The sequence below is a fragment of the Babylonia areolata genome, chromosome 21 (genome assembly GCF_041734735.1).
Source record: "Babylonia areolata isolate BAREFJ2019XMU chromosome 21, ASM4173473v1, whole genome shotgun sequence".
Classification (NCBI taxonomy): domain Eukaryota; kingdom Metazoa; phylum Mollusca; class Gastropoda; order Neogastropoda; family Buccinidae; genus Babylonia; species Babylonia areolata.
The window spans coordinates 7910942-7933441 of NC_134896.1; the positions used below are offsets into that span (position 1 = coordinate 7910942).

At 41.2% G+C, this 22500-nt stretch overlaps 1 protein-coding gene across 2 annotated transcripts in view; it reads right to left on the reverse strand.

The window, feature by feature from the left end:
• LOC143295985 (spermatogenesis-defective protein 39 homolog) overlaps positions 1-22500 on the reverse strand; it is a 45315-nt gene that overhangs the window by 18375 nt on the left and 4440 nt on the right. Inside the window, exons 4-13 of one of the 2 annotated variants that reach the window (XM_076607709.1) lie at positions 21277-21444; positions 18826-18915; positions 18060-18142; positions 14776-14844; positions 10265-10357; positions 8917-9053; positions 8255-8282; positions 5245-5318; positions 3648-3738; positions 648-782 (exon numbers count right to left, since the gene is read on the reverse strand). In XM_076607709.1, coding sequence (XP_076463824.1) covers positions 648-782; positions 3648-3738; positions 5245-5318; positions 8255-8282; positions 8917-9053; positions 10265-10357; positions 14776-14844; positions 18060-18142; positions 18826-18915; positions 21277-21444 — 968 coding nt within the window. The remainder of the gene's footprint in view (positions 1-647; positions 783-3647; positions 3739-5244; positions 5319-8254; positions 8283-8916; positions 9054-10264; positions 10358-14775; positions 14845-18059; positions 18143-18825; positions 18916-21276; positions 21445-22500) is intronic. The other variant, XM_076607710.1, reaches the window with a different exon arrangement.

The following is a 22500-nucleotide window of genomic DNA, read 5'->3' on the forward strand; positions in this document are numbered from 1 at the left end:
TGGTAGAGACAGTAATACTATACAACACAATACAATACAAGACAAGACAAGACAACACAAAACAACATAAGGCAATACAATAAACTACAATACAATTCAAGACAAGACAATACAACACAACACAGTACACTACAATACAAAACAGTACAATACAGTACAACACAGTACAATACAACACAGTACAAAAGTACAACAACTTATGATACAATACAGTACAACACAGTACAATACAGTATAACACAGTACAATACAACACAGTACAATACAGTACAACACAGTACAATACAATACAACACAGTACAATACAGTATAACACAGTACAATACAGTATAGCACAGTACAATACAACACAGTACCAGGTGGTAATGGTAGAGACAACAATACAATACAATACAATACAAACAAAACACAACACAACACAGTACAACACGGACCCCACCTCCTGCAGGTGGTAATGGTACAGACAGTAATACAACACAACACAACACAACACAACACAGTACAACACAACACAGTACAACACAACACAGTACAACACAGTACAACACAACATAGTACAACACAACACAGTACAACACAACATAGTACAACACAACACAGTACAACACAACACAGTACAACACAACACAACACAACACAGACCCCACCTCCTGCAGGTGGTAGTGGTACAGACAGCAGTAGAAGAGCGTGGTGGTGACGGGCATGTTGAGCAGAGAGCGTCGCCGTGGAAACTCCACAAACATCCTGTTCTTGGCCTCCTTCTCTGCCCGGGAATCCGAGTCCTGCCAGCGATCCACATAAAAAAACAACCAATCAATCAATCAATCAAAAATCTGAGGACTGTTCATGCTTGTCCATTAACCTTTTGAGCCCTGACCACCGCTTTACCGGTGGTGGGGAGGGGTGGCATAATGCCTGGCCACCAGTTGAGCGGTGCGTAAACACTTGTGTCGTGTTTTGCTATTGGTTGACTTATATTGAAAAGTCAATCAGAAAAACCATAATAATCTGACGTCAGCAAACGTAGTACCAACATTGCCGCGCCTTTTCACTGTGTTTTGTGCATGTGCTTTGGGTAAAAAAGATCGATTTCTACCATGAAGCATGCAGAGTCTCAACCTGACACGCCTCCTTTGATGAACTGATTCTGCATGCTCAGATTCATTTTCAACATCACTATCTGTAGCAAAATCATCCGATTCAAATTCCACCTCACTATCAGAGTAATCTGATTGTCATACTCTACTTCCGATAAATCATCAAGCATATCAATTACTTGCTGCGTTGTGTACAGTTGTTTTCTCGCATGTTTTGTCCCTGGTTTCTGCCCTGACGGGCCAGGTTGAGACTCTGCACGCTTCAAATGTTTACGCACCGCTCAACCAGTGGCTGGGCATTATGTCATTTTTTTCTGCCACCTGTAAAGCAGTGGTCAGGGCTCAAAGGGTTTAATACCAATCATTTGCAAATTTTGGCTCAGGAGCTCAGGCAGAAGGGTTAAAATTGCTCAGGAACTCAGGGCTCAAAGAGTTAATGTTATTGGTTATTGATCCACCAAATCAATCAATCAAAAATATGAGGATTGTTCATGCTTGTCCATGAATGTTATTGGTTATTGATCCACCAAATCAATCAATCAAAAATCTGAGGATTGTTCGTTCATGCTTGTCTATGAATGTTATTGGTTATTGATCCACCAAATCAATCAATCAAAAATCATGAGGACTGCTCAAACTTGTCCATGAATGTTATTGGTTCATGCAATTAAATGGTTATTTTACAGACACATAATCATCATTATTTACAGCAGTAACAAAATTTATACTTCTTTTCCTTTTTTTTCCCAATAGAGCATGCTTCAAGTGTTATACAAACATTGTATTTCTTTTGCTTGCCTTGGATTTTTATTCCGTGAATTTTTTTTCAAGTAAATTATATTTTAAAAAACCCACCAGTGACTAAGGGTGCATCAGAGGAAACATAACAAAGTGAAAATTTACATCATCAATCAGAAAAACAGACAAAAAACATATGATACAATAATATAACTACATCATCTCACAAAGAGACACTGCATCGGGTGCAGCAAAAACAGCTAGACAATTAGCAAACACACACACACACAACCACACACACACACACACACACACACACACACACGTACACACACAACCACACATACACACACACACACATACACACACACACCTACACACACACACACACACACACACACACACACACACACACCTACACACACACACACACACACACATACACACACACACACACGTACACACACACACACACAACCACACATACACACACACACACATACACACACACACCTACAAACACACACACACACACATACACACACATACACACATACACACACACCTACACACACACACACATACACACACACACATACACACACACACGCGCACACACACACACACAAACACACACATGCACACATACACACACACACACATACACACACACACACATACACACACACACACACACAACCACACACACGCACACATACACACACACACACACATACACACATACACATGCACACACATACACACAAGAAAACAACATTACAAATTACCTGATTAAACAGAAGAAATAAACATACAGCATTTCCATGTAAAAACATTTAATATATTCACTTTTTAAAAAATTCAACTAATAATAATTACATCGTCAATACAAATATGTTCAAAGACAAGAAAGTTAACACTGCACATGTCGTATTACACATTCATCCTGCATATTGCACATTCATCATATCTTTTCAGCTAAATAGATTATTTTACAGAAGGTTATTTCTACACACCACCTCCACATGTGCTGTCATTGAGGAACATGTAAACACCTCAACATGTGCTGTCATTGAGAAACATGTACCTACCTCAACATGTGCTGTCAATGAGGAACATGTACACACCTCAACATGTGCTGTCACTGAGGAACATGTACACACCTCAACATGTGCTGTCACTGAGGAACATGTGCACACCTCAACATGTGCTGTCAATGAGGAACATGTACACACCTCAACATGTGCTGTCATTGAGGTACATGTACACACCTCAATGGGGTGCTGTCATTGAGGAACATGAACACACCTCAACATGTGCTGTCATTGAGGAACATGTAAACACCTCAACATGAACTGTCATTGAGGAACATGTACACACCTCAACATGTGCTGTCATTGAGGAACATGTACACACCTCAACATGTGCTGTCAATGAGGAACATGTACACACCTCAACATGTGCTGTAATTGAGGTACATGTACACACCTCAACATGTGCTGTCATTGAGGAACATGTACACACCTCAACAGGTGCTGTCATTGAGGAACATGAACACACCTCAACATGTGCTGTCAATGAGGAACATGTACACACCTCAACATGTGCTGTCATTGAGGAACATGTACACACCTCAACATGTGCTGTCAATGAGGATCATGTACACACTTCAACAGGTGCTGTCATTGAGGAACATGTACACACCTCAACATGTGCTGTCAATGAGGAACATGTACACACCTCAACAGGTGCTGTCATTGAGGAACATGTACACACCTCAACATGTGCTGTCAATGAGGAACATGTACACACCTCAATGGGGCGCTGTCGCTCCAGGAGATCGATGTGTTCCCTGACAAAGCCAGCGTCACTGCTCAGTGTGGGGTCTCCTTCAAAATGAGCCCTGCACACACACACACACACACACACACACACACACACCACACACACAAACACACACACACCACACACACACACCACACACACAAACACACCCACCACACACACACACACACCACACACACACACACACAAACACACACACACCACACACACACACACCACACACACACACACACACACACACACACACACACACACACACACACACACACACCCCCCAAAGAATATGTTTATCATGCAAGAGACCAGGATCGACATGCATACACAGTCAGAAAGACAGCCAGATCCAGAATTTATAACAACAACAAAAAAACCAACAAATAAATAAATAAAGACTTATGTAGAGATAAAAGACTTGACTTGAACTGACTTGTTCGACGCTGGAGGCCCCTGTAAAGAGCCTATTGACTTGTTCAACGCTTGAGGCCCCTGTAAAGAGCCTATTGACTTGTTCGACGCTTGAGGCCCCTGTAAAGAGCCTATTGACTTGTTTGACGCTTGAGGCCCCTGTAAAGAGCCTATTGACTTGTTCGACGCTTGAGGCCCCTGTAAAGAGCCTATTGACTTGTTTGACGCTTGAGGCCCCTGTAAAGAGCCTATTGACTTGTTCAACGCTTGAGGCCCCTGTAAAGAGCCTATTGATTTGTTTGACGTTTGAGGCCCCTGTAAAGAGCCTATTGACTTGTTCGACGCTTGAGGCCCCTGTAAAGAGCCTTTTGACTTGTTTGATGCTTGAGACACCTGTAAAGAGCCTATTGACTTGTTCGACATTTGAGGCCCCTGTAAAGAGCCTATTGACTTGTTCGACACTTGAGGCCCCTGTAAAGAGCCTATTGACTTGTTCGACGCTTGAGGCCCCTGTAAAGAGCCTATTGTTCGACACTTGAGGCCCCTGTAAAGAGCCTATTGACTTGTTCGACGCTTGAGGCCCCTGTAAAGAGCCTATTGACTTGTTCGACGCTTGAGGCCCCTGTAAAGAGCCTATTCATTGTTCTGTGGAACAAACTACAACTCAGCATCATGCATGGAGGGTATAGGAACCTGACACAACATGTATTGTCTGTAGTCTGCTTATTCGGGGCATGCTGGAGACTGGTGTTTTAAACTGGTCTCCTTAAAACTCACTGTACAGATTCCTTTCCTGCTAACAAAAATCAAAGAAAATATTTCTAAAATGAGAAGAGAAAAAAAACAACAACAAACAAAGCCTTGAATTAATATAATAGCTGAGTCAGCATCATTAAGCCTTTATGTAGCTGTTAAAATCATACCCAGTTCTTGTTTGGAAATATGAGTACACTATAATTATGCACATCATTTAAAACCAGACAGTAAAAACAAAAACTAAACCAAAAAAAAACAAAAACAAAAAAAACAAGAAAAAAGGTGGACAAATACTTCAGTTATAATGCATCCAGAAGATTCATATTCCTCCTCCTCCTGTTTCGAACTCTGACCTGAGACAGGACTTCGAGCTCTGACCTGAGACAGGACTTCGAACTCTGACCTGAGACAGGACTTGAGCATGGAGACCTTAGTGCTGGTGTCACCTGTACCGCAGGCCAGTTTGTACTTCACCATCTGAAACATTCCATCACTCGTTTCACTTTGATGGTACTATTCTCATTTATCATTTTTTATTATGATTATTTATTATCATTGTTATCATCATCATAATCATCATCAGTAGTAGTAGTAGTAATAGTAATAGTAGTAGTAGTATCATCATCGTAGTAGTAGTAGTAGTATCATCATCGTTATCATTGTTATTATTATCATCATTATTATTATCATTATTACTATTACTATCATTCTTATCATCATTATCATTATCATCATCATCATTATCATTATTGTTATTATCATCATCATCATCATCATTATCAGCATTACTATCATTGATATCATTATTATCATTATTATTATCATCAGCATCAATTAAGCAGAAGAAGAATCTGTGACACTGACTAGCTGACCTGAACATCTCTACCACTGATAGGCACTCTGCTGTACTTCCTTAATCCTTCGATGGGTAAGTCAGTGGGTGAATGATAATCCTTTGATGGGTAAGTCAGTGGGTGAATGATAATCCTTTGATGGGTAAGTCAGTGGGTGAATGATAATCCTTTGATGGGTAAGTGAATAGGTGAATGATAATCCTTTGATGGGTATGTCAGTGGGTGAATGATAATCCTTTGATGGTAAGTCAGTGGATGAATGATAATCCTTTGATGGGTAAGTCAGTGGGTGAATGATAACCCTTTGATGGGTCAGTGTGTGAATGATAACCCTTTGTGGGTAAGTCAGTGGGTGAATGATAATCCTTTGATGGGTAAGTCAGTGGGTGAATGATAATCCTTTGATGGTAAGTCAGTGGGTGAATGATAATACTTTGATGGTAAGTTAGTGGGTGAATGATAATCCTTTGATGGTAAGTCAGTGGGTGAATGATAATCCTTTGATGGGTAAGTCAATGGGTGAATGATAATCTTTTGATGGTAAGTCAAAGGGTGAATGTTAATCCTTTGATGGTAAGTCAGTGGGTGAATGATAATCTTTTGATGGTAAGTCAATGGGTGAATGATAATCCTTTGATGGTAAGTCAGTGGGTGAATGATAATCCTTTGATGGGTAAGTCAGTGGGTGAATGATAACCCTTTGATGGGTAAGTGAATGGGTGAATGATAATCCTTTGATGGGTAAGTCAGTGGGTGAATGATAATCCTTTGATGGGTAAGTCAATGGGTGAATGATAACCCTTTGATGGGTAAGTGAATGGGTGAATGATAATCCTTCGATGGGTAAGTCAGTGGGTGAATGATAATCCTTTGATGGGTAAGTCAGTGGGTGAATGATAATCCTTGGAGGGTAAGTCAATGGGTGAATGATAATCCTTTGATGGGTAAGTCAGTGGGTGAATGATAATCCTTTGATGGTAAGTCAGTAGGTGAATGATAATCCTTCGATGGGTAAATCAGTGGGTGAATGATAATCCTTTGATGGTAAGTCAGTGGATGAATGATAATACTTGGATGGTAAGTTAGTGGGTGAATGATAATACTTTGATGGTAAGTCAGTGGGTGAATGATAATCCTTTGATGGTAAGTCAGTGGGTGAATGATAATCCTTTGATGGGTAAGTCAGTGGGTGAATGATAATCCTTTGATGGGTAAGTGAATAGGTGAATGATAATCCTTTGATGGGTATGTCAGTGGGTGAATGATAATCCTTTGATGGTAAGTCAGTGGATGAATGATAATCCTTTGATGGGTAAGTCAGTGGGTGAATGATAACACTTTGATGGGTCAGTGTGTGAATGATAACCCTTTGTGGGTAAGTCAGCGTGTGAATGATAATCCTTTGATGGGTCAGTGTGTGAATGATAACACTTTGTGGGTAAGTCAGTGTGTGAATGATAATACTTTGATGGGTAAGTCAGTGGGTGAATGATAATCCTTTGATGGTAAGTCAGTGGGTGAATGATAATCCTTTGATGGGTAAGTCAATGGGTGAATGATAATCTTTTGATGGTAAGTCAAAGGGTGAATGTTAATCCTTTGATGGTAAGTCAGTGGGTGAATGATAATCTTTTGATGGTAAGTCAATGGGTGAATGATAATCCTTTGATGGTAAGTCAGTGGGTGAATGATAATCCTTTGATGGGTAAGTCAGTGGGTGAATGATAACCCTTTGATGGGTAAGTGAATAGGTGAATGATAATTCTTTGATGGGTATGTCAGTGTGTGAATGATAATCCTTTGATGGTAAGTCAGTGCATGAATGATAATCCTTTGATGGGTAAGTCAGTGGGTGAATGATAACCCTTTGATGGGTAAGTGAATGGGTGAATGATAACCCTTTGTGGGTAAGTCAATGGGTGAATGATAATCCTTTGATGGGTAAGTCAGTGGGTGAATGATAATCCTTTGATGGGTAAGTCAGTGGGTGAATGATAATCCTTTGATGGGTATGTCAGTGGGTGAATGATAATCCTTTGAGGGTAAGTCAATGAGTGAATGATAATCTTTTGATGGGTAAGTCAGTGGGTAAATGATAATCCTTTGATGGGTACGTCAGTGGGTGAATGATAATCCTTTGATGGGTAAGTCAGTGGGTGAATGATAATCCTTTGTGGGTAAGTCAGTGTGTGAATGATAACCCTTTGTGGGTAAGTCAGTGTGTGAATGATAATCCTTTGTGGATAAGTCGGTGGGTGAATGATAATCCTCTGATGGGTAAGTCAGTGGGTGAATGATAATCCTTTGATAGGTAAGTCAGTGGGTGAATGATAATCTTTTGATAGGTAAGTCAGTGGGTGAATGATAATCCTTTGTGGGTAAGTCAGCGGGTGAAAAAGTGACTGACTGAGTGATTGACTACTTCATAGGTTGACTGACTCATTAACCAAAATCAGTCACTCAATCAATCAACAGTAAGTAAATGAATGAATAGAAATAAAGGTATGTATACAAGAAAATGACACGCTGAGAACCCCAAAAAAAGAGATGAAAACTTACCGCAGCTTCTTCTGTTCTCCCGAGCATTCTGAAAAAATCGAAACAAAACAAAAAGAAAAAAAAATCAACGGGAAGCGTTCAGGAATTTTTAAAAATTATTATAATAATAATAGTGGGGATGTACTTGGGCAAGACTATAATCAAATTCTAGCCCAAATAGTCGGAACAGCGTGTGTGTGTGTGTGTGTGTGTGTGTGTGTGTGTATAAGGGGTGGAGGGTTGGGGGTGGGGGAGCAGATGCCAGATCTTGACATCAACCCATCACACTGCTCAGACCTTGAGACCCCACAAAAATGCTGCATGCAAACAAAAAAGAAAAATAACCTTCACACACACACACACACACACACACACAAACAACAACAACAACAACAGCAACAGCAACAACAACAACAACAAAAACATAATCATAGATAAGTGATTCCATTTTCAGAAATCTAGAAAGAAAAAACACAACACAGAATTAAGAAGCATAAAAGAACATAAAACAAAGTAAATAAAATAAACAATAAACAAATGATTAATTTTTAGAAATCTAGAAAAAATAAAGAAAAAGAACACAGAATCAAGAAGCATTAAAAAAAAAAAATTTTTAATTTAAAAAAAGACAAGGGGGGAAGTGGAGGGGGGGGGGGGGGAATATTCGACAGCCATCCACTTACGACAGAGTGTCGACCAGCTCAGGAAATTCAAAGTGTCCCCTCAGGTACGCCAGGTAGTGATTGGCGGCCACAGGCCGACTGAGCAGCTCTTGCTGGAAGAGGGAGCGCTTCACGGTGTTCCTCAGGTGCAGCACTGCCTGTTGTCACCACCGTCACCAGCATCATCATCATCATCATCATTTCTTCTTCTTCTTCTTCTGCGTTCACTCGTATGCACACGAGTGGGCTTTTACGTGTATGACCGTTTTTACCCCGCCATGTAGGGAGCCATACTCCGTTTTCGGGGGTGTGCATGCTGGGTATGTTCTTGTTTCCATAACCCACCGAACGCTGACATGGATTACAGGATATTTATCGTGCGTATTTGATCTTCTCCTTGCGTATACACACGAAGGGGGTTCAGGCAATGGCAGGTCTGCACATATGTTGACCTGGGAGATCGTAAAAATCTCCACCCTTTACCCACCAGGCGCCGTCACCGTGATTCGAACCCGGGACCCTCAGATTGACAGTCCAACGCTTTAACCACTCGGCTATTGCGCCCGTCATCATCATCATATCGATACTTATACAGCATCTATCCTCCATCGGAGACCAAGCTCTAAGCGCTTTACAAACACGGGGTCATTTGCACAACAGGCTATCTACCTGGGTAGAGCCGACTGATGGCTGCCGCTGGGCGCTCTTCATTCGTTTCCTGTGTCATTCAATCTGATTTCACACAGAAGATCAAATACGCACGTTAAAGATCCTGTAATCCATGTAAGTGTTTGTTAGGCTATGGAAATAAGGAACATACCCAGCATGCACACCCCTGAAAATGGAGTATGACTGCCTACATGGTGGGGTAAATAAACAAAACGGTCATAAACGTAAAATGTTACATGTCTGTCTAAGTGTGTATGTGTGTGTGCCTCAAATATGATTGAATGACACAATGAATATTATACTATAATTAACTACACACATGCTTTTCAGCAGCATTTCAAATAAATAAGGGCATAGAATACACACATACTTGCATGTACATACAGTATACACACATGCACGCACACACACACACATATACATATATAGATATATATAGATATAGATAGATAGATATTATATATATATATATATATATATATATATATCACACACACACATACATACATACATATATATACATCTTTTTGTTTTGTATATTTGTTGTTGCTTTGCTTTTGTTTTTCTGTTTGTTTCTTTCTTTGTTTTTGTTTTGGAAAGAACTATTTTCTTCCTTTAGGGTATAAACATGGTTATGGGTGCAGACCGACCAGTCATTAGAGCACCAAATGGATGACCCATGGACTGTGTGGACACTCACTGCGGTGATGGCGTTCCCATCCATCCTGCTGACGGCCTGATCCAGGAAAGACAACTTGTCCCCCAACGCCCGGTAGCACTCCAAGGAATAGGGCTGAACAACAGAGTGCATCGCTCTTCACAGACATACGTAAACAGAAAACAGGGGGTAGCACTCCAGGGAACAGGGCTGAACAACAGAGTACATCGCTCTTCACAGGCATACGTAAACACAAAACAGGGGGTAGCACTCCAGGGAACAGGGCTGAACAACAGAGTACATCGCTCTTCACAGACATATGTAAACACAAAACAGGGGGTAGCACTCCAGGGAACAGGGCTGAACAACAGAGTGCATCGCTCTTCACAGACATACAGCAACAGAAAAACAGGGGGTAGCACTCCAAGGAACAGGGCTGAACAACAGAGTGCATCGCTCTTCACTGGCATACAGCAACAGAAAAACAGGGGGTAGCACTCCAGGGAACAGGGCTGAACAACAGAGTGCATCGCTCTTCACAGACATACAGCAACAGAAAAACAGGGGGTAGCACTCCAGGGAACAGGGCTGAACAACAGAGTGCATCGCTCTTCACAGACATACAGCAACAGAAAAACAGGGGGTAGCACTCCAGGGAACAGGGCTGAACAACAGAGTGCATCGCTCTTCACAGACATACGTAAACAGAAAACAGGGGGAAGCACTCCAGGGAACAGGGCTGAACAACAGAGTGCATCGCTCTTCACAGACATACGTAAACAGAAAACAGGGGGTAGCACTCCAGGGAACAGGGCTGAACAACAGAGTGCATCGCTCTTCACAGGCATACAGCAACAGAAAAACAGGGGGTAGCACTCCAGGGAACAGGGCTGAACAACAGAGTGCATCGCTCTTCACAGACATACAGCAACAGAAAAACAGGGGGTAGCACTCCAGGGAACAGGGCTGAACAACAGAGTGCATCGCTCTTCACAGACATACAGCAACAGAAAAACAGGGGGTAGCACTCCAGGGAACAGGGCTGAACAACAGAGTGTGTAGTTAAAACTGAAACTAGAGTATGGAGACTGATCAGAAATGAAGTAGGACAGAAATTCCTTGAAACTTAAAACTGAAACTAGAGTATGGAGACTGATCAGAAATGAAGTAGGACAGAAATTCCTTGAAACTTAAAACTGAAACTAGAGTATGGAGACTGACCAGAAATGAATTAGGACAGAAATAAAGCAATCAGATATCAGTAGGTGCAAATATGCCCCAGAATTCATCTCCTCTGCTACCACCTTTTCAAAAAAAATTAAGATAGAAGAAATATTCTTTAAGATAACAGCCTTTTTTTTTCTTTTTTTTTTTTTTTTTTGGGGGATTACATAAATATTTCAATTCATTTCCTGGAGGAAGGTTGCAAAATGTTGAAGACACTTATCTACTAATACAGTGTTTCTATTCATTTCCTGGAGGAAGGTGGCCAAATGTTGAAGACACTTATCTACTAATACAGTGTTTCTATTCATTTCCTGGAGGAAGGTGGCCAAATGTTGAAGACACTTATCTACTAATACAGTGTTTCTGTTCATTTCCTGGAGGAAGGTGGCCAAATGTTGAAGACACTTATCTACTAATACAGTGTTTCTGTTCATTTCCTGGAGGAAGGTGGCCAAATGTTAAAGACACTTATCTACTAATACAGTGTTTCTGTTCATTTCCTGGAGGAAGGTGGCCAAATGATGAAGACACTTATCTACTAATACAGTGTTTCTGTTCATTTCCTGGTGGAAGGTGGCCAAATGTTGAAGACACTTATCTACTAATACAGTGTTTCTGTTCATTTCCTGGAGGAAGGTGGCCAAATGTTGAAGACACTTATCTACTAATACAGTGTTTCTATTCATTTCCTGGAGGAAGGTGGCCAAATGTTAAAGACACTTATCTACTAATAGTGTTTCTATTCATTTCCTGGAGGAAGGTGGCCAAATGTTAAAGACACTTATCTACTAATACAGTGTTTCTGTTCATTTCCTGGAGGAAGGTGGCCAAATGTTGAAGACACTTATCTACTAACAGTGTTTCTATTCATTTCCTGGAGGAAGGTGGCCAAATGATGAAGACACTTATCTACTAATACAGTGTTTCTGTTCATTTCCTGGAGGAAGGTGGCCAAATGATGAAGACACTTATCTATCAATACAGTGTTTCTGTTCATTTCCTGGAGGAAGGTGGCCAAATGTTGAAGACACTTATCTACTAATACAGTGTTTCTGTTCATTTCCTGGAGGAAGGTGGCCAAATGTTGAAGACACTTATCTACTAATAGTGTTTCTATTCATTTCCTGGAGGAAGGTGGCCAAATGATGAAGACACTTATCTACTAATACAGTGTTTCTATTCATTTCCTGGAGGAAGGTGGCCAAATGTTGAAGACACTTATCTACTAATACAGTGTTTCTGTTTATTTCCTGGAGGAAGGTGGCCAAATGTTGAAGACACTTATCTACTAATACAGTGTTTCTGTTCATTTCCTGGAGGAAGGTGGCCAAATGTTGAAGACACTTATCTACTAATACAGTGTTTCTGTTCATTTCCTGGAGGAAGGTGGCCAAATGTTAAAGACACTTATCTACTAATACAGTGTTTCTGTTCATTTCCTGGAGGAAGGTGGCCAAATGTTAAAGACACTTATCTACTAATAGTGTTTCTATTCATTTCCTGGAGGAAGGAGGCCAAATGTTGAAGACACTTATCTACTAATACAGTGTTTCTATTCATTTCCTGGAGGAAGGTGGCCAAATGTTAAAGACACTTATCTACTAATACAGTGTTTCTATTCATTTCCTGGAGGAAGGTGGCCAAATGTTGAGGACACTTATCTACTAATAGTGTTTCTGTTTATTTCCTGGAGGAAGGTGGCCAAATGTTGAAGACACTTATCTACTAATACAGTGTTTCTATTCGTTTCCTGGAGGAATGTGGCCAAATGTTGAAGACACTTATCTACTAATACAGTGTTTCTATTCATTTCCTGGAGGAAGGTGGCCAAATGTTGAGGACACTTATCTACTAATAGTGTTTCTGTTCATTTCCTGGAGGAAGGTGGCCAAAATCTGAAGACACTTATCTACTAATACAGTGTTTCTATTCGTTTCCTGGAGGAAGGTGGCCAAATGTTGAAGACACTTATCTACTAATACAGTGTTTCTATTCATTTCCTGGAGGAAGGTGGCCAAATGATGAAGACACTTATCTACTAATACAGTGTTTCTATTCATTTCCTGGAGGAAGGTGGCCAAATGTTAAAGACACTTATCTACTAATAGTGTTTCTATTCATTTCCTGGAGGAAGGTGGCCAAATGTTGAGGACACTTATCTACTAATAGTGTTTCTGTTCATTTCCTGGAGGAAGGTGGCCAAAATCTGAAGACACTTATCTACTAATACAGTGTTTCTATTCGTTTCCTGGAGGAAGGTGGCCAAATGTTAAAGACACTTATCTACTAATACAGTGTTTCTGTTCATTTCCTGGAGGAAGGTGGCCAAATGATGAAGACACTTATCTACTAATACAGTGTTTCTGTTTATTTCCTGGAGGAAGGTGGCCAAATGTTAAAGACACTTATCTACTAATACAGTGTTTCTATTCGTTTCCTGGAGGAAGGTGGCCAAATGTTGAAGACACTTATCTACTAATACAGTGTTTCTATTCATTTCCTGGAGGAAGGTGGCCAAATGATGAAGACACTTATCTACTAATACAGTGTTTCTATTCATTTCCTGGAGGAAGGTGGCCAAATGTTGAAGACACTTATCTACTAATACAGTGCCAATGAGCGTCTGGGTTCCATTCCCAGTCTTACCTTTTCTCCCAAGTTCAACTGGGAAATCAAACTGAGCGTCAAGTCATTCACATGAGAAAACTTTGAAGTATGCACTTGGCGCACTGAAAAAGAGCCAATGGCAACATAAGTTTCGTCCTCTGGCAAAATTTTGTAGAAGAAATCCACTCGGATAGGTACATAAATATATATACATGCACTCAAGACCTGACTAGCGTGTTTGATTATGCAGCTGGTCAGGCATTTACCTAGCAGATGTGGTGTAGCATACATAGATTTGTCCAAACACAGTGAACCCTCCTTTAGAAACTGAAACTGTACGAAAAATAAAATACCCTGACCAAATTTCAAAGAATTATAATTTTTTTTAAATGTTACATTTGACATAACTCACAGTAAATTTTCAACGATGTAAGCATGAACGAATCAATGATGTGGTATCATGAAATGTTTATAGTTTGTTTGTATCATATGCCAGTGTAGCAAGCAAAGAACTCTTTTCCCATATCTAATGTGTAATTAAAAAAAACAATATACATGTAGTAGCATATTCATTTTGCACTTTAAAACCTCTCAAAGCACTTTATAATAACGCATCAGTCAAGACACAAAGAGCACACACACACACAAACACACACACACACATGCACACACACGCACATGCACACACACATGTACAGGGGGTGAACGAGAGTACCTACTTCTCCTTTCATGAACCGTCTCAAAGTCAGTTCAGGTGGCATCTTGGTCCATCTCTCTCTTTTCGCAGACTGAAATTAGTGGGAAAAAATGTATATATATATTACTCTCTCTCTCTCTCTCTCTCTCTCTCTCTCCCATGTTCAATGTCCATCTTTTAAAATTTTATCTTTATCTTTTTTTCTCCACTTTTTTTGTTTTTTGTTTTTTTGTTTTTGCTGCCCCATCATCTGCCCCATTTCAGTGGCATTACTCCCACGCCACTCATTCTGAGTCCCCACCATACACGGCCACACCCAGGTTCTTCTGTCACAGTCCCACCACATACCAGAGGAGACCCTGCACTGCTGCTGAGTCACTTTGGTGGTGTTCAGCAGTGCCTCTTCTGATTCAACTTACTTAGGACACCACCTACTGATGACAATAATGGCTTAGTCACAAAGCCAGCTTAAAAGTGAGGTGACCTAAGGACGAACGTAGCTTTTTAACTGTGGCTACCATATTTTGCAAATAAGGCTTTGTTATGTGTGCCTTATCGTGTCACATTTGCTTTATATCATCATGCATGCCTTATAACAACGGTGTGCCAAATGTATGGTAAAAATGTGTCAAAACACCGCTGTGAATCAGAATCATATTGAGGTAAATCACCTAATCCACCCGCTGCTCGTCGTCGTGATGATGTTTGTGGCGATGAAAATGAATGAAACCTTCCCATGATTCAGAATAAAAACAGTTCACAAACACCACACTGTAAAGAGAGTTCCAACAATGTCGGGGTTTCCACACTGCCATGGCAGCGACTGTAATTGCCCCAACTTCTGTCAACTTCTTGTTATCATTTTGATAAGTGCCATATAATAATGTGTTGCACTTCATCGACCCATCTATGTTCAACCTTACAATAGTATATATATATATGATAGTCAGTCGTGTCCGACTATGACCATCAGAACAACAGAGGAGGCAACTGCTGTTCTGACTATTTGGGCTAGAATTTGATTATAGTGGAGAGTGTCTTGCCCAAGTACATCCCCACTCTCTCGGCCAAGAGGGTTTTAGGACAGTCGGCTGGGATGGTTCCCAAAGGCCAACTAGCCCACAAGGCTGCAGCACTAAGAGCCAGTGCAATTTTGCCTCCTAGTTTGACAGTCATAGTCCTTCACAAAAGACTAAGCTGTAAATGGTTTCCCATTGACTGGAGAAACCATTGATAATACAGCTCTCACTTTGCTGTTGGCCCAAACGTAAACAAAGGTATGCTGCACTTTATATATCATTGAAATGGGAAATTCCCAGCATCAATGGCTTTTTCAAAACTTTTTTGTTATTGTTGTTATTTAAGGGGAAAGGAAACATCTGTGCATTGCTTTTTTTTTTTTTTTAATCTCAAACTCCACAGTCCATGGATTTCTGTCCCTTCCCCTTTCATGATGTGCTCTGTGGACACAGATCTGAGAGTCATATACACACATTTAAATAAGTGTCAAAATCACACATCTATAAGTGAGTCATATACACAATTCTATAGATGAGTCATGTACACATCATCTACAGATGAGTCATATATTCGAATCTATAGATGAGTCATGTACACACATCAAAGAGGCATGTACAGACATCCACAGATGAGTCATGTACACACATCTATAGATGCCTCATGTACATACATCTACAGATGAGTCATGTACACATTATCTAAGAGTCGTGTATACACATCTACAGATGAGTCATGCATACAAATTTGTAGATGAGTCATGTACACATCTAAGAGTCATGTACACACATCCATAGATTGTACACACATCTACAGATGAGTCATATACACAGTTCAAAAGATGAGTCATGCACATATCATCTACAGATCAGTCATGCATAAAAATCTATAGACGAGTCATGGACACACAAATAAGAGTCATGTAAACATACCTATAGGAGAGTCGTGTAAACACATATAATACACGTCATATTCACACAGCAACAGACAAGTCATGCTCACACATCTGTGAGATGTTCACACATCCATGAGTCACGCAGTGTACACAGGAGTATGGGTCAACTCGGACGCCCCAGTTCCAGACCCCCTTCTTGTTCTCTTTAACTCACTCAGTACGGCCAGTCCTCTCTTCTCCTCTACACAGACCCCTCGGATGTCCAGTGGGTGTCTCAATGACTCAACCTTTAGCTTCCGTCGTCAGAAGTGTGGTATTCTTTGTCAACATTCACCTCTTCAGTATAAGAGCCTTCCGCTTGCAATATTTTGATGATGGTAATTGGGATGAAACGCTGTTAACGTCATCTCTTTCACCGTTCGTATGGAGAGAGTTAACTCATTCCACTCAAGGTACAAGTTAACTCGTACCATGATTACTTCCCCTGTGGACTTGGTATGAGCAGTATTCTCACACCAATACACTACTAATTTCATTTATTCTTGCTTGGTACAGTCAGCGCTCTAAACTGAGCCATTTACAGATTCCGGAAGCATGAAAACAAAGCTTGTTTGAATGACTGAATCAAGAATTCTCCATCGATTTTTGCCATTTTAGTGAACAACCGTGCTTTTTACTGCAGTGGTCTGATGTAGTGCTGCTCCAGAGGAGTTGTAGCAGGCTTGTACTTATGGGGTAGATTGAGTTAACCCAGCAGATGGCCTGGTGGTGACAATGCCAAACCTACAAGCGGGGATCCCCAAGTTCCAATCCCCAAACAGCAGTGACTGTTGTGCTTCTGCCACACCACCTCCAGTGCTGGTCTGGGTGCTAGTCTTTCACTAAAGACTGTTTATGGCAATGTCTCAGGTGCAGCGTAAAGGACAAGCATTCACACATGTTCCATCTCAAGCAGGAGGCTGTGTCCATGGTCAGAACAATGTTTCAGTTCAACAGCCTCATGTCCCAGCAAGTCCAAAGAAGTTAAGTCTGTTCTCGAACTTCAAGCATCAATGTGTATTTCTGGTAACTCTCAACAATCTGCCAGCTTTACTTGTCCCTTTCTTTTACTCTGCCTATTGCTTTGACTCATGCTTTTCTTTCTGTTATTTTACCCCTGCAATTGTTTCCATTCATTTTCAATGGTACCCACAGGCACAAACACACAAACACACACACACACATGCACACACACACACACACACACACACACACACACACACATGCGCGCACACACACACATACACACGCATATGCACAAACACGTACACATGCCAGCACACAGACATACACATGAAAGTGCACACACACAAATACATGTGCACAAACACACACACACACACACAAACACTTACCAGAAGCTGCTTGCGGAGCTGGTTGATTTCCTGCTGCATCTGTTCCATGTCCATGGAGCCCACTCTTTTCCCCATGCCCACCACTGAAACACGTTCTTTAGTCACACACCTTCAGCACCCTGCGTTTGTTCTGTGTCGTTTCCACACATGTGTACCAGTCAACACGCACACTGATCACCTCTTCTGCCTTTGGTTCCGTGTGCTTTTGTTTGTTGATGTCGGGTTGTTTTTTTTTAATCCATGTGTGTTCTGCACAGTCATGTGCCTTTTTTTTTTTTTTTAAATCCTTGTGTATGTAGTACACCGTTTTTCTTCAGAGTATTAAGTTTGCTGAAATCATGCACTCCTGTGTTGCATTGTATTGTGCTGTATACTGTATTATAACACATCACATTGTAACTGTATTGTATTGCATTGTATTGCATTGTATCATATTGCATTGCACTGTATTGCATGACATTGTATTGTATTGTACCGTATCATATTGTATTATTACACATCACATTGTAAGAAAATTTTCTATCTAAAATTACGTTTAAATAACATACTTACCGTGACCCAACTAGTGCTGACTCATTGTATTATATTGTATTGTATTGTATTGTATTGTATTGTATTGTATTGTATCGTATCGTATCATATCACATTGCACTGTATTGTAATTGTGTTGTATTGTATTGTAGTGTACTGTGTTGTATTGTACTGAATTGTGTCATATCGTATCATATCACATCACACTGCACTGTATATCGTATTGAACCGGTACCTTCCTCGATGGTCAGGCTGCCAGAGCTGCCAGACGGGCTGGTCACCATGTTGACTTTGGGAAAGGCCTCAGCCCCAGCTTTGTGTGAGGCTGCAGTCAGACTACACTCTGAGTCAGTGCTCCCAACACATCGTCACATTGTGCACAGGCACACGATCACAACATGCACAGGCACATGTCACGAGAAAAATGCAACAACAAAAAAAACACCTTTCATCAACAATAATTCCATGAAGGGCAGGCACATAATTATCATGAAAAAAATGCAAAAAAACACCTTTCATCAACAATCATTCCATGAAGGGCAGGCACATAATTATCATGAAAAAAAATGCAAAAAAACACCTTTCATCAATGAAAACAAAAATAAATCATTCTATGAGGGTAAAAGAACCAGCCAATTTTTCAACATTAACATATGGACCTGCTGGAGAAGGAGAAGGGTGGGGGGTGGGGGATGGGGCTCAAAGAAAAGAGGAAAAAAGCCAAAATAATCAGTACCAGTAGCTCAAGGAGGCGTCACTGCATTCGGACAAATCCATATACGCCACACCACATCTGCCAAGCAGATGCCTGACCAATGCAAAATAATCAGTACTGCCAAATGTAGGAAACGACACAAAGCACGCAAACACCATATCAATCACATGCATCCACGTCATACAGTCAAGAACAAACAATACAGGGAGGAGAGGTGGGTTAGAGGGAAACCAGAATGAGATAGAGAGAGAGAGAGAGAGAGGAAGGGAGAGATGGGCAGGGCAGAGAAGAATCAAAGAGACAGACAGATAGACAGACAGAAACACAGAGATAAGGACAGAGAGGGAGAGGGAAAGAGACAAGAAGCAGACACAGGGAGAGACAGGGAGACAGAGAGAGAGAGAGTGAGTGAGAGAGAGAGAGAGAGATGCACCTTTAGGGAGACAGAGACAGAGACAGAGAGAGATATATATATGCACCTTTAGGGAGACAGACACACAGAGAGAGAGATGCACCTTTAGGGAGACACAGAGAGAGAGAGATGCACCTTTAGGGAGACACAGAGAGAGAGAGATGCACCTTTAGGGAGACAGACAGAGAGACAGAGAGAGAGAGATGCACCTTTAGGGAGACAGACAGACAGAGAGAGAGAGAGATGCACCTTTAGGGAGACAGACACACAGAGAGAGAGAGAGAGATGCACCTTTAGGGAGACAGACAGAGAGACACAGAGAGAGAGAGATGCACCTTTAGGGAGACAGACAGAGAGACAGAGAGAGAGAGAGATGCACCTTTAGGGAGACAGACACAGAGAGAGAGAGATGCACCTTTAGGGAGACAGACACAGAGAGAGAGTGAGAGATGCACCTTTAGGGAGACAGACACAGAGAGAGAGTGAGAGATGCACCTTTAGGGAGACAGACACAGAGAGAGTGAGAGAGAGAGAGAGAGATGCACCTTTAGAAGTTAATATTCCTTGTCACACTCCATGGATCAAGGAGAAAGAATCCTTTAAGTTTAATTCAAAGGGTGGGTGGGGGGAGTGAGGTAAGAGGATCAAAGCAAAATGAAAGGTGTGTGGGTCTGGGGGGTGGGGGGGGGAGGAGGAGCGGGGTGAACAGGAACAAAGGACGGCAAAGAGAAAACACACACAGCAGGTGCATGTCTTCATCACACACACACACACACACACACACACACACACACACAAAGTATGCACACACACACACCACACATACACACACACAAAGTATGCACACACACACACACACACACACACACACAAAGTATGCACACACACAAACACACACACACACACACACACACAAAGTATGCACACACACACACACACACACACACAAAGTATGCACACACACACACACACACACACCATGAACACACACACACACATGTACACACACATGCAAGTAAACACACACACATATAAACAAACACACACACACACACACATGTAAACACACACACACACACACACACACACATGTAAACACATACACACAAGTAAACACACACACACACACACACATGTAAACACATACACACACACACACATGTAAACACACACACTGTAAACACACACACACACACACACACACACACAACACACACACACACACACACACATACATGTAAACACATACACACACACACGCACACACACACACACACACACACACACATGTAAACACACGCACACACACACATACACACACACACTGTAAACACACACACACACACACACACACTGTAAACACACACACACACATGTACACACACACACACCGTAAACACACACACCCACACAAGTAAACACACACACACACTCACACACACACACACACACACACACACACACACACACACACACACACACACACACACAAACACATTTTCCACATCCAGCAGAATTCAGCAACCCCCGTCTAAGTCCTCTCTCAAGTGCTGACTTACTCAGCGTTAAGCTATGTGATCGCACATGGCTGGCCGCCTTCTGGAAGCTGCCAAAGGCGTGCTTTGGCTCAGGCACGCTGGGAAGAGTGCGCAAATTGGCAGGGGAGGGAATGCTGGAAGGAACGGGTGTGGCAAGGGAAGAAATGTCTGGTGCGGCTCGACTGTTTCCTGAATAGCAAGTGTTTGAATAAAACAATAATAATTCAAACAGTTTCTGTTTCCAATTGTAGTTATTATCAACAATGTTATAATTATCATCGTTATCATTATTATTGTTGTCATTATTGTCATTAATATCATCACCTTTATTATAAAAAGGAAAACTAAAATAGCACACAGACACCCACACAATCAGACTGAAAAAGGATATATATAATATATATACACATGTGTTAAAGTGTGTGGGGAGGGGAGAGTGTGTGTGTGTGTGCGCGCGCATGCGCACACATGCGTGTGCGTGCATACATGCATTTTATACAAGTTGGAAGGCAAGGCGCGCATGTGTAGGAAAGACTAGACAGCAGGTCAGAGTGGGTGGCAGGAAAAGTAATGGGTTGGAGTTGTGTGAGGGGAAGAGGGGGTGGGTGTGAATGTGAATGCATCAGTTTATCTTAACAGTTTTTCTTGATTTTCTAGATATGAATAGAAACAAGTATTTATAAGGAAGTGGTGGCCAGTTTTTGATTGATGTGCCGTTAATGGTTTTACAAGTTTATCAAAGTGTATGTTCACATATTTGTTAAAATATTATGCTTTAGGCAGACCTACTGTACCTGCAATTTTAAGAATTTATAATGATTTGGAATGGGGTTTTTTGTTTTGGAGTGAATATATGGCTCCTTATTTTGAAGTGTGTGTGTGTGTGTGTGTGCGTGTGCGCGCGCGTGTGTGTGTGAGTGTGTGTGTGCGTGCGTGTGCTTGCATGCATGCATGTGTGTGTATGTGTATGTGTATTACGTGTATGTGCATGCATGTGTGTGTATGTGTATGTGCATACATGTGTGTGTGTGCATGTGCATTTCTGAGTGTGTGTGTATGTGTATGTGTGTGTGTGTGTGTGTGTGTGTGTGTGTGTGTGCATGTGTGTGTGTGTGTTCAACCAAATCATAAAGTTATATGACAGGGTAGTTGAAAACCCATCAATATCCAAGAACGACAGAATTTTTTTTTTAAACGAATAATAGATAAAACTAAAAAAGGTGAAACACTCAGGTGTAATGGAGT